Source organism: Cydia amplana, chromosome 15 (assembly GCF_948474715.1).
Source record: "Cydia amplana chromosome 15, ilCydAmpl1.1, whole genome shotgun sequence".
Lineage (NCBI taxonomy): Eukaryota > Metazoa > Arthropoda > Insecta > Lepidoptera > Tortricidae > Cydia > Cydia amplana.
This window is the reverse complement of record NC_086083.1, coordinates 237,243-251,059: the sequence shown is the minus strand read 5'-3', so window position 1 is coordinate 251,059 and position 13,817 is coordinate 237,243. Positions and strand designations below refer to the sequence as shown.

Genomic DNA, 13,817 nt, shown 5'->3' with positions numbered 1-13,817 from the left:
TCAACACTTTCAAAAATAGACTGGATACACATTTTAGAACTTTAAAAAGTGCAAAATAAAATAAAATACAAGTGCTTCGATATACACGCATCAGCTCCAAGAGCTGCTAGTGTATCAAATAAAAAAATAATAAAAAAATTAAAATAATGAACTCAAAAAATACACAGATCATCACGCAAAATTAATTATTTTACTTTTAAGAATTTCGACCATACTAATACCATACTAATACTTCTTGAACGAAAATGTTGCTTAATTTAGGTACTTGTTGGTAGATATTTTAAGCAATTGGTGGGGTTTGAAGCGTTCGTTTGTTTATTAATTTAAATGTCAATTAATATAAAATATAATAAAAAATATAGCTAAGTTTGATTATAAAAGGCGCCCAGAAAAAGCCGCGAGGGGGCGGCTTCGCCGCCCCCCCGAGGCCTGCCGCCCGGGGCCATGGCCCCCTTGGCCCTAGGGTAAATACGCCCCTGATTACAATCCAACACGTAGTTTTAAAATGATAACGATACTCGGTTTGTATGGGAAGGTGAAACTCGGCCGAGCTTGCTGGAAACTCGTAAAGTGTTTGTATAGTATCTACATATGTAATTGCCATTTTCAAAATTAGCCCGATTTCGAAGTCATCCCAATGCACCTTTATTTGCAAACTACTCGCAATGGACAGAATGCTAAATAATACTATTTTACCGTTTCAAAGTTACCTCCAGTCAGTCATTACCTAAACCAAAAAGTATAAAATCCCCCTAGTTTGACAGTTCAACTAGATGAACAATTTATAATTTACGGTATTTGAATTATCAAACATATCTTTTGACAATCGGAGTTACCGAATAATCAATGAACACAGCTGTCAAATTATAGGTACGAGTACGGGGTTCTCTTATACTACACTTTCTACAATAAAAGATAAGATAAAGATACACGCTTGATTTCTAATAGGTTTTCCTGTCATCTATAGGTAAATAACTATTTTGTGTAGGTATTTTTTTCAAAGTTTTAGACCTAATAGTTTCGGAGATAAAGGGGGGATGGTGGGATACACGCACGAATGATTCTATAAAGGTTCCGTTTTTTAGGGTTCCGTACCCAAAGGGTAAAAACGGGACCCTATTACTAAGACTCCGCTGTCCGTCCGTCTGTCACCAGGCTGTATCTCACGAACCGTGATAGCTAGACAGTTGAAATTTTCACAGATGTTGTATTTCTGTTGCCGCTATAACAACAAATACTAAAAACAGAATAAAATAAAGATTTAATTGGGGCTCCCATACAACAAACGTGATTTTTGACCGAAGTTAAGCAACGTCGGGCGGGGTCAGTACTTGGATGGGTGACCGTTTTTTTGCTCGTTTTGCTCTATTTTTTGTTGACGGTGCGGAACCCTCCGTGCGCGAGTCCGGCTCGCACTTGCCCGGTTTTTTCCTTTTGAGGTACGGATCCCTACAAAAGGTTTAGCCAGTGGTTGGGAGGTGGTCGGCGTTAAACGGCGTCGGCGTCGTCGTCGGCGTCGGCGTCGGCGCGGTCCCGCTCGGCGCGCGGCATCACCACGTTGCGACACAGCGCGAAGAACTGCGCCGGCCGGAGCTTGCGCTTCATCGCGTCGAACCTGCCATTCAATATGTATACAGGGTGGATTTTCTTTTTGGGTCAGTGAGGGCAGCTACCAGATCCCGTGCTGCTACGAGAAAACGGTCTTAGAAGACCTTCCCTCGATTTCAAATTAATGAAGATTGGCTTTTACAGATTTTGAAAAAAACATACAGGTTGCGAGAAAAAGGCAATTTTTGACAAACCTTTTTTTTATGCCAATCGATCCCATTCCTATTGAGGATCAAAAGCTTGTATGGAAGCAAAAACAAATTTCCGGCTAGAAAAGCCACAAATCGAGGAAAACTTTTGCCATACAAATGAAAATGAAAACTTTTATTTTTCACATGCTATTTTTGTATGCCAATCGATTCCATTCCTATCGAGTATCAATTGTTTCCTAGGGGTCAACTTACGCTAATGTACTAAAAAGCCACAAATTAATAAAAACTTACTCCATACATTTACTATGGAGAAAATGTGAAATTTTATTCACAATTTCCTACCTCGCCCATCAGTCCTACAGCAATGTCTTCATACAGTATTATGGTTCTTAAATGTAACAGGATTGATTGGCCAGATAGAAAACTGTGAATTAAATTTCACATTTTCTCCATAGTAAATGTATGGAAAAAGTTTTCTTTAATTTGTGGCTTTTTAGTACATTACCGTAAGTTGACCCCAAAGGAACTATTGATACTGGATAGGAATGGAATCGATTGGCATACAAACAGCATGTGAAAAATAAGAGTTTTCATTTTCATACAAATTGTATGGGAAAAGTTTTCCTCGATTTGTGGCTTTTCTATCCGGAATTTTTTTTTTGTTCTATACAAGCTTTTGATCCTCAACAGGAATGGGATCGATTTGCATCAAAAAAAAAGTTTGTCAAAAATTACCTTTTTTTCGCATCCTGTATGTTTTTTACAAAATCTGTAAAAGCCAATCTTCATTAATTTGAAATCGAGGGAAGGTCTTCTAAGACCGTTTTCTCGTAGCAGCACGGGATCTGGTAGCTGCCCTCACTGACCCAAAAAGAAAATCCACCCTGTATATGACACCGTAAGATTGTGAACCCGTTAGTTTATAACCTCGCTAGTTACATTATAAACTGATGACAGGGAGATTATAAACTAACGGGTTCACAATCTTACGGTGTCATAATACATTTAAATACAGTCACCTGTACGGATATGATGGTCGTTCTTGTCTACGTGACAGCGTGATAAAACGGTGTCCGTCACTTTCTTTCCCACGGTGTTAAACAGTGACAGTTATTTTATCACGTGGATAAAGATGGATAAAGCTATCCATAATAGGCTGGCTGCAATATGTTTTTGTTACTATTCGAAGGCCGCAAAAATATGTAGCACGCTCTTATGGCTCTACAAATAAGATCGTGTCAGATATTTTTGCGGCCTTCATTGTGTAACATGTAATTGCAGGTGACTACAATCAATGGGGAGGTTAGTGTACAATAGCTTTTATTTGCGCTCGTGTGAATAATTGGGTATTACTGTCTCAGAATATAATATACAACCAGGGAGGCAGGCAGGGACTTTTCCCCAATTCCCCCTCATATTTAATCGGTTATGAGCTTAATTTTTTCCCGTCTGAACAAGCGAACCGGCGTGGCGATCGTTATTGGTGGAGCGTACCTCCAGCCCACGTGCGTGCCGCACGCGCCGCACTGCGCCACGCGCCACGTGTAGCCGGGGAACCACGAGTACTCGGCGCTCGGCGGGCCCAGCAGCGTGTCGTGCACGTGCGGACCGTCACCACGTACCTCCAGCCCACGTGCGTGCCGCACGCGCCGCACTGCGCCACGCGCCACGTGTAGCCGGGGAACCACGAGTACTCGGCGCTCGGCGGGCCCAGCAGCGTGTCGTGCACGTGCGGACCGTCACCACGTACCTCCAGCCCACGTGCGTGCCGCACGCGCCGCACTGCGCCACGCGCCACGTGTAGCCGGGGAACCACGAGTACTCGGCGCTCGGCGGGCCCAGCAGCGTGTCGTGCGCCGTGCGGACCGTCACCACGTCGTGCATGAAGCCGCCTGCGACCACACATACATATACACTACTTATAAAACTTAAAAAACGTGGCACTCACGTCATTGTAGTCGATTATTGTTCGATATATTTCGGTCGGAGACTCATCGAGTCTCGTAAGTGACACATGTCGTCGTTGAGCTCTAGTTGTGAATTTCAGTGTTCCTCGGAACAGATTAAAACAGCTTGAGCGATTAGTCGTTTTTATTAGCGTGTGAGCGATTTAATATTTAAATCTCAAACATGACAATATTGACAATGGGAGCTTTTAGACAACATGTATTACAAAGAGGCACAATAATGTCACCGGTCGACAACTCGACAGTGCGTAACGGCTCTTATGGTAAATAGTAGCGTTATGTTCCATCTGGCACCCGTGAAATGAGAGCACACTTCACCGAATCGTTGTTAGCTGGTGGTGTATACAGGGTGGATTTTCTTTTTGGGTCAGTGAGGGCAGCTACCAGATCCCGTGCTGCTACGAGAGAACGGTCTAAGAAGACCTTCCCTCGATTTCAAATTAATGAAGATTGGCTTTTACAGATTTTGGAAAAAACATACAGGGTGCGAGAAAAAGGTCATTTTTGACAAACTTTTTTTTTGATGCCAATCGATCCCATTCCTGTTAAGGATCAAAAGCTTGTATGGAACCAAAAAAAAATTTCCGGCTAGAAAAGCCACAAATCGAGGAAAACTTTTCCCATACAATTTGTATGAAAATGAAAACTTTTATTTTTCACATGCTATTTTTGTATGCCAATCGATTCCATTCCTATCCAGTATCAATAGTTTCTTTGGGGTCAACTTACGGTAATGTACTAAAAAGCCACAAATTAAAGAAAACTTTTTCCATACATTTACTATGGAGAACATGTGAAATTTAATTCACATTTTTCTATCTGGCCAATCAGTCCTGTTACATTTAAGGACCATAATACTGTATGAAGACATTGCTGTAGGACTGATGGGCGAGATAGAAAATTGAGAATAACATTTCACATTTTCCCCATAGTAAATGTATGGAAAAAGTTTTTATTAATTTGTGGCTTTTTAGTACATTACCGTAAGTTGACCCCTAGGAAACTATTGATACTGGATAGGAATGGAATCGATTGGCATACAAAAACAGCATGTGAAAAATAAAAGTTTTCATTTTCATACAAATTGTATGGGAAAAGTTTTCCTCGATTAGTGGCTTTTCTAGCCGGAATTTTTTTTTTGGTTCCATACAAGCTTTTGATCCTTAATAGGAATGGGATCGATTGGCATCAAAAAAAAAGTTTGTCAAAAATGACCTTTTTCTCGCACCCTGTATGTTTTTTCCAAAATCTGTAAAAGCCAATCTTCATTCATTTGAAATCGAGGGAAGGTCTTCTTAGACCGTTTTCTCGTAGCAGCACGGGATCTGGTAGCTGCCCTCACTGACCCAAAAAGAAAATCCACCCTGTATACGAGTATAGCTAATAGTTAAGAGCCAACAGGAGCTGAGATTTAAATATTTTAGGTAAATATACCCGTCTCGCTAACGGAAGCGGCTCCTAAAACTAGTGCGATAAGGACAAGGCGAAAAATCCTGCGTAAAAATCTCAAAAATCGAGGTTTCGTACTCGACTGTTTCCTCTTCCAAAACTTAACCAATCGTAACCAAATTTGGAAATCTAAATGATTATGACATTATCTGTGTCGGACCGTTTTGCTTTTTTGGCTAATTGATATAAGTTTTGAATAGCGCGCCTCTCATTGCGGCATAATCAATTAGGCCATTTTGGCCATTTTTGAAGGGCTCTAGCGCCTTAAAAAACAAAAATATCAAAAAAAGCAAAACGGTCCGACACAGATATTGACAATATTAATCTGTGTTGAAAAAATCATTGCTCTAGCTTCAAAACCCACGGAGGAAACAGTCGAGTACGTTTGTATGGAGAAATGACCACTCCTGTTGGCTCTTAAGGCTAGCTAACTAGTAACTACTGACCATAATTAGTATAGTTGGCGTGCACGCCGTCGCTGGACATGGCGAACATGTGCGTGCGGCGCGACAGCTCCGCGCCGCACGTGCCGCAGCACAAAGCCTTCGACTGAAACAAAAGTTAATGCTCTACGAATTGGATTCACTACCGACACTATCAATGTGAAAACATGTAAATAAAGCAATTTATATTTAGAAAAGTTTTCCAGTACATTGTCTATGCAGCGTAGGCCGAGACTCGCCCGGAGTATAACGGTGCCGACGACTAACACAGGCGGTAGCGGGTAGCGTCAGTTTGTATTGAACTGTGTGACCATGGTATAATAATATACTCCGCCTGGTACTTTCTTCCGAGATTCACGAATGACCTAACTGTCACTTGCCTACGTCATCATGCTGTTTACAAGTTCTCAAACTTTAAAATGTGGGAGATTTTAACCAACGGTGAAAATTATTTTAACGGCATTAATTTTAAGTTATTCATGTAGAAACATAGTAAAATAAAACAAATCTATACTGCACTTTTCACTCCTACTCTTACAGTTCCGAATAGAGCAGCCAACCATTTTCGTAACAAAACATTAATTACCAAGCTTACGACGTGAAAAGTTTGGAAAACACTGCGACTGCTGACACTGAGCGAGAAGAAAATAACAATTAACACGCGTTCGACAAGGATGACGGTCAGGGACAAAATGGCGGATTGTCAAATGTGACAGCGCTATCCTGTGTTGCCAGTAGTGTAAACAGAATTACCCGAACGTCTGAAATTTCTGTCGTGAATCGGAAGATATTGCTAACGAATAATTAAAAATGACGTGTTATTGTAAAATTTAAGATAAAATACATATAAATGAAAATTATAAAGAAATATTTTAACTTATTAATCATAGATATAATGTACCCATGTAACATGTTATGTTGAAATAAAGTGGCAATGTTATTGTGACGTAGGCAAGTGACACTCTGGGAAGAGAAGACCATGTTTTATTAGACCATGTGTGTGACATAATGTATTGTATTGCACCTCGTCTATGCAGCGTAGGGCCTACCGGCTCAGCCTAGAGCGTGGTTAACAGCGAACACAGGCGGTAGCGGGTGACGTCATGTTGTATAACTGTGTGATAGAGAGTAAGTATTGTATTGTACCTTGTCTATGAAGCGTAGGGCGAGGCTTAACCGGAGTAGCGCGTTGTCGACGGCGAACAACGCGTTGCGATCGCGCGCCGACAGCGTCAGGTTGGACGCCACCCAGAACGACAGCGACACGGCGTCCAGCGGCATCTTGTCCTCTGCAATCATTAATTAACCCGTGGAGCGCCCTAACAAGACACGTGTGCTAGTAACTAGTATAGGAGTTCCATACTACGGTAATTCTGGGGCGCTCCAGGGGTTAAACTGGATTGGGCATGAGTGGTTTTATTTTTTATTTAATCGTATGGCATGCATAAAGAAGGACTATCAGAGTATAGCTTTGAGGTCGCTAAGCCAGGTAACCAACTCAGGCGGGACTGAGTCCAAATCTTCAGCTGGTCCAGAATACGAGTGAAGGGGACAGCGTTGGAATATATGATCTGTGGTCTGCTCTTCCTGACCGCACTCGCAGAGTGGAGAATCTTTCCAACCCCATTTGTATGTCAGCGAATTACAGCGGCCATGCCCGGTTCTTAGCCTATTTAGGCGACACCAAAGTTTGCGAGGGAGGTTAAACCCTTTTGGTTTTTTTGTCGGGTCGGTTAACCGGGTGGTCAGCCCTGTTGTAGCAGAAGACCACTCCGCTTTCCACCGATCTGAGATATTGAAGGTGTTCAGAGTCTGCGCTGCAGAACAGGGTGGATTTCGAGATTTTAGTCGCTGGGGAGGTGGATGGCAGAAATCGTCATAGACTGGCAGCGTGGGATTTTTAACGATCTTCTCGGATTCTCTCTTCAGAGCCTGTAGTCGTCGGAGATGAGGCGGAGCAATATGGCTTAATGCCGGCATGAGTGGTGGGGATAACTGACAGAACGAGATAGTCTTAATGTATCTTTCAGTAGGAGTAGCAGCGAAAGCGCTATTTGTTTGTCCTTGTCACAGTTTCACATTTTTTTTAATTCCCCACCATAAATTAGTATGGATTATGGTGGGCAACAAATAAATTCGACCAATCATAGCGTCGCATTGCGTATGTTTTGTCCCTCACGGAGGCATGCGTAGACCACTTCTGTAGGATGCTACCTTCTATATTTGCAATATATGTACTCGTAATTATATTTATTTAGATAACGTTTCAGGTATGACTCCGGTGCCGGGCGCCAGGCAAATTACAAAGTCTAGTTAATAGGTCAAGTGGGGTATCATTTGAAAGAGCTTAAGTTGTACATTCCAAAACATTTTGGGAAAATGTACACACACAGTCAGAGGCAAAATGGTCAATGCTGACAAAAAAGTGTGTGTCATGCCAGGATTCAAAGCTTCTTAGGTCTAAACTCGTCTAGGTTGGGCCACCCATACTCATCATCATCATTATGCCACTATAAAGGCTACAAATAAAAAATAAATGATTTCCATACATTTTAAATTTGTACCTGGCAATTAATCATCGTTTTTTAAAAAGTTATGGAAGCATGGGATCTGGTGGCTGCCCTCAGTGCCCCATTTAATAAAATATATTCTATATTTAAAATGTTACAATAAAGGCTTGAAGTACATACGTTAAAACCATTTAGGATTTACCGGTAAACCCCGGAATTAGCGGTAACGCGGGATCTAAATCAGTGCGTATCGGCAAATTTTGGACTTTTACGGACGTTGGGTCCAGGGATGTTGAGGATGCCGATTTTTTGACATCCGCGGATGCGGATTTTTAAAGGCTCACATCCGCGGATGCGGATGCGGATGCGGATGTCAAGATTAGGTACTTAGAAAACGTCAAATATTAAATTTTTAGTATTTTTTTTTAAAAAAAAACGAAACGTTTAGTATTTGAACAAGAATATAGGTGCGTTATATTTAATAAAATGTAACTTGGCCGACTTTTCTGGATCTAGACGATTTCGTTATAGGTAATTACGAAATTACCTAGCACTTACGCCGCCGCTAAGACGTTCCTGTACCGACTTGTTCGACATCCGCATCCGCATAAGTTCCGCATCGATTTTATGCGGATGCGGATGTTGAAAATAATGCGGAAGTTCCGCGGTTGCGGATGCGGATGTTCGCAACATCCCTGGTTGGGTCGACGTAGAATAATAATACATACCAAGGCTGAGCGTGGCAAAGTGGTCGCTGAGGCGCGCGCGCAGCCGGCGGTAGTCGAAGATTTGCCACACGAACGCCGGCCACGGCGACGTGGCGGCGTCCATGCGCCGCACGACTCGCTGCTGCCTGTGTGCGTGTGTGCGTGTGCACATACAGTCGCAACAGGTCAAACAGGGACTACTATTAGGTAGGTGTGCTACAATCTTACACAAGTTCATCTAGTTCCTCCGTTGCATATTTTAAATCACTTGACATATTTTAAATTTATATTATTTGCATGACTAAATTATAATTCAATAATTATGTACTTTTTTTGCTATTTACATGTATGTATTAGGGATGTACCGACTAGTCAATCAATCAATCAATCAATCAATATTTTTATTTGTTAAACATAGGTACATAGGTGTTACAATTAATTACTTAGTATCACTATGTCTTACCAGCATTAGGTATACAAATTTAATTGCTTGGGAAGTTTAACAATGAACTGCATGCATAAATCTTACCTTATTCTATACATTAAATAATTATTGCATTAAATTAAATTAAATTATATTATTGTCTCTTTTATATTCGTCAATGGAGTAATACGCTTTGTTTGATAAAAATGCAAACAGACGTCTCTTAAAGAGTATTATGTTGTCTTCATTTAAAATGCTATTTGGTAAAATATTAAAAATCCTTGATGCCATTCCAAAAACACTTTTTGATAATAATGCCGTGTTGAATGAGATGAGTCGCTAATAATAATAAATAATAATGACAATAAATGTCCTACAACTGTTTTATTTTATTACATTTTAAACTGAACTGATGTTATAAGGTTCAGTAGATCTAATAAGTAAAAGCGGCCAAGTGCGAGTCGGACTCGCCCATGAAGGGTTCCGTATTTAGGCGATTTATGACGTATAAAAAAACTACTTACTAGATCTCGTTCAAACCAATTTTCGGTGGAAGTTTACATGGTAATGTACATCATATATTTTTTTAGTTTTATCATTCTCTTATTTTAGAAGTTACAGGGGGGGGACACACATTTTACCACTTTGGAAGTGTCTCTCGCGCAAACTATTCAGGTTAGAAAAAAATAATATTAGGAACCTCAATATCATTTTTGAAGACCTATCCATAGATACCCCACACGTATGGGTTTGATGAAAAAAAAATTTTTGAGTTTCAGTTCGAAGTATGGGGAACCCCAAAAATTTATTGTTTTTTTCTATTTTTGTGTGAAAATCTTAATGCGGTTCACAGAATACATCTACTTACCAAGTTTCAATAGTATAGTTCTTATAGTTTCGGAGAAAAGTGGCTGTGACATACGGACGGACAGACAGACGGACAGACGGACAGACAGACAGACAGACAGACAAACAGACAGACATGACGAATCTATAAGGGTTCCGTTTTTTGCCATTTGGCTACGGAACCCTAAAAATGGTGGTTTTTGAGAGTGGAGGTTAAACAAATGTTTCTTTTTTCTTTTTCCTTTTGTTTTATTTTGTTACTGTGTTTTGCGACAATAAATGACTTTTTATTTATTTATTTTATTTATTTAAATGTGATCAATCAAATTCCTCGATTCTGGTATGCGAATTATTGCGAATGCTGGAATGTTTTACCTGCAAAGGTAATAATTCCTTCAAAGGTACGGTGTACTGAGTAGGTACTGTAGGTATGTATATAGTAGTGACCTGGTATCCTGCGGCCGCCTCAGCGGGTCGAGCGAGGCGAGCCGCGCGAGCCGCAGCGGGTCGCCCGGCGCCAGCTCCGGGAGCACCTCCACTTCCAACATCTGCATACTGACCGAAACAAGATACTCAATTCCGCTGTTCATTAGCAAAATCTAAATCTCGTGAGTTCGAAGTGGAATACTACAATAAATGCTGCTTCAGCCGCATACTATGATAAACCCGCGCAACACTACAACGCCGGCCGCCGCGGCCGGGCGTGCGTGGCTCACTCCGAGATTTCGTCGCGTCGCTACAAGCACCTGCGAGTACATGCGGCCCACACCAATAGGCTACATGACTAATTTTTTTTATGGTATCAATTGATCGGGTTTGTTTTAGGATCAAATGTCTATATGGGACCCATTGCATTAAAGTAACACAAAAGTCAGAAATTGTAGTCAAAGTCCGACAGTCGCACTTCACTCGCGAAACGCCCTATACAAAACGGCCAGAGGCCGTGACGTCATCGCCCATCTTGTAGTATGGACAAAACAAGAAAATTGCGTTTTTGTCGGTGAAATATTGTGTTTATGTATATAGTTGCCATACAATATTTTTTTGGATGAAATATAAGGAATCGAATGGTACCCTTACTTTTATCGTTCTTGGAAGTTAAAAAAAACTTAAATTTTGATACTTTCAGGTCCTGTAATTTTGTAATTTTTCAATATTTTATTTTAATATCCACATTATTGTGATAAATTGCTCGTTTGCTATTTTACTAGATTTTGTTATAAAATTCAACTCGCTACTCGTACTCGTCACCTACTTCCTGAAGGCGTGGCCGCTGCGGGCGCGCGGGCGCCGCAGCCGCACGCGGTGCGCGGCGCGCGCCACCACGCCCGCCGCCGCGGCCCCGGCCAGCACCTCGCACAGCACGCCCAGCCCCGACACCTCCGTGCCGGACTCGCTGCAACGATCACACTATTTTACTCAACACGTGAGGATGTTTGGAACCCCATTACGCATACTGAACGTTTGGAAAACGAGTACATACCTATTTGCCCGGCAAATACTATTTATTACGTTTAGATATATGTACATATAGGTAGTTGTGATTTAACATATACTAATCTATGGTTGTGATATAATATTTTATTTTATCTTATGCTTGTACTGGAATTAAAATAATTAAGGAATTTAAAAATAAAAGAAATGCCTTGGTAAACTCGAGTGTATAATTATATTAATTATGGGTGCACGAATCGTCTCAAAAATATGTCCCATAGCTCTTATGTCAGCGAATTAAGGACTATGGAACATATTTTTGAGTAAGTTGTCTACACCCATATTTTTACACTTCACTGTACTGCCTTGCGTCCGAGATTATGACTTTCGAATGAAAATTATAAATGTTAAAAGTTGGACTACCGAGTCTAGAAAGACACCTTCCTTCCTGTGATGTAATATATAATTTCACTTTTGCAAATAAGCTTGTAAAAAAAACCTACAAGTATTTTTCTGCAATTCCCAGGTCAGTTAAAAGTTACGACTGACCTAGAAATTGTAGTCAAAAGTCTGGTCTCAAAGAGCTGTAGCTTACTCTGGACAGAGCAGACAGAACATCCGCTCCTGAAGAATCACATCCCGGAGGGGCTCAGGCGACAGCAGCATCGGAACTGTTTCACCAGGGAACACGGTTCCGTGATGTGCCATGCCAGGCACGTGGCCCCTCCAGCCCGCCTCGAGCACGCGCCGCCCGCCCAGCTGCTCCAAGTCTGTACCCAGATACTGGCCACCAGGATAAAAATTGCAAATTTTATAAAAGTTTCATAATTAAGGAGGGTGCTCAAATCTCTTGGCTAAACCTTGCTTGGCTGGACATGCTGCCGCTGTCTAGATAGCAGAATCTGATCAACAACGTGTCACAACTTGTTGTATTTTTTGGCATTATATTTACTTTGAGGACTCATATTTGTTACATCTCGTAACTAAAGGTTGTATTTCAAAATATCCTGCAAAGCCTGACAACATTTGAAGAATATTGTTGAAAAATGCAATGGTTTAATTACAGAACAAATGGCATTTTTTTATTTTGTTTTTTTATTAATAAGATTTTATCAAGTCTTAATATCATATAAAAATATTGGTGTGCTCAAGTATATCATACCGAGTGTGTTGCTGGCAGGCTGATGTCAAACTCCTGAACTTCCTCGTTATCACCTCCCCCGTCGGGCTCCATGCCCCCCCCATCCTCCATAGCACCACCATCCCCCACAGCCATCACTACCATCCCGGCTTCACCATCTTCTACACCCACTAGGGCCATCTCCTCTGATTCAGACTCATGGTGGTCACTGTCACTGTCTGCCGCTGTTGCCACAACACATACAACTTTTAAAAAGATACAACTTGGAACGTAAGAGCAAGCTTTTTGTAATTTCGGGGCTATTTCGACACAAAATCACAAGCTATTGATTTTTTTTTTTTCTATTATAAAATATTTATTCAGAGACCATACTTTTATATCCGCAACGCAGGCTTCGTCAGGTAAACACAAACTTACAATCAGCTACAGGCATCGTCAAAAGCTATTGATTTGCATGATAAAAAATTATCCCCAGTCTTTCATTTCATACAAACTTTAGGTGTCAGCTAGTTTGGTGACGGTCCATACAAAATGTATGTGAAAATGCGTCACAATACTAATTCTTTTCTGACACTTTTTTTCCTTTTTAAAACGATAGACCTCGTGATTCTGAGTAAAAATAACTCAAAAGATGGTGGATAAAAAAAAGTATATTTAAATACACTTTTTACTCCATTTATTTTTTTATAAGTACTTAAACAAATCGCCTTTAATTTCATATATTTCTAATTATTTATAATATTCAGATATAATTTTACATGCAAATGTAGTCTATAAGACAAAGCAAAAAATGACTATCAAAATCGGAAACCTACCATTCTCTTCCATGAGTCTACGGAGTAGTTCTCTTAGGAGCGATATATTGAAGGCTTTCTAATAACTTATAAAAAACTTACAGCACACACAAATCTACTACTGAAATATATGAATTGATAGAATTCTTTTCGAGTATTAATACACAATACAATACAATAGTCGCATCACAGGAAAGCAATCAAAGCTCCAGTGTTTAGATAATAGATATGTTTACAAATGCAGCTGTGAGCTGTGATACGACAGCTGTCACACAACTGTCATTCTATTGTCATTCTGATGGCTCCTCTACACGATGGGCCAGCGCCGGCCACTCCAAGGGA

At 40.7% G+C, this 13,817-nt stretch overlaps 1 protein-coding gene across 1 annotated transcript; it reads right to left on the bottom strand.

Moving 5' to 3' along the window:
* Window positions 1-1,488: 1,488 nt before the first annotated feature.
* LOC134654753 (protein cereblon-like) lies at window positions 1,489-13,644 on the bottom strand. Its single transcript, XM_063510224.1, has 10 exons — window positions 13,497-13,644; window positions 12,703-12,905; window positions 12,136-12,323; window positions 11,362-11,502; window positions 10,554-10,661; window positions 8,858-8,982; window positions 6,766-6,908; window positions 5,623-5,725; window positions 3,511-3,652; window positions 1,489-1,615 (listed from the first exon to the last, which is right to left on the bottom strand). The coding sequence occupies exons 1-10, from the start codon at window positions 13,507-13,509 to the stop codon at window positions 1,489-1,491; spliced, it is 1,293 nt and encodes a 430-aa protein (XP_063366294.1). The 5' UTR covers window positions 13,510-13,644.
* Window positions 13,645-13,817: the final 173 nt, after the last annotated feature.

What these genes read in the sequence shown, in the direction of transcription:
- LOC134654753 (XM_063510224.1), bottom strand. An exon ending in GCCTGCCAGCAACACACTCG is followed by an intron (nt 12,324 to 12,702) that starts GTATGATATACT and finishes CCTGGTGGCCAG; the next exon opens with TATCTGGGTACAGACTTGGA. An exon ending in CCCTACGCTTCATAGACAAG is followed by an intron (nt 5,726 to 6,765) that starts GTACAATACAAT and finishes CTTTTGTTTCAG; the next exon opens with TCGAAGGCTTTGTGCTGCGG.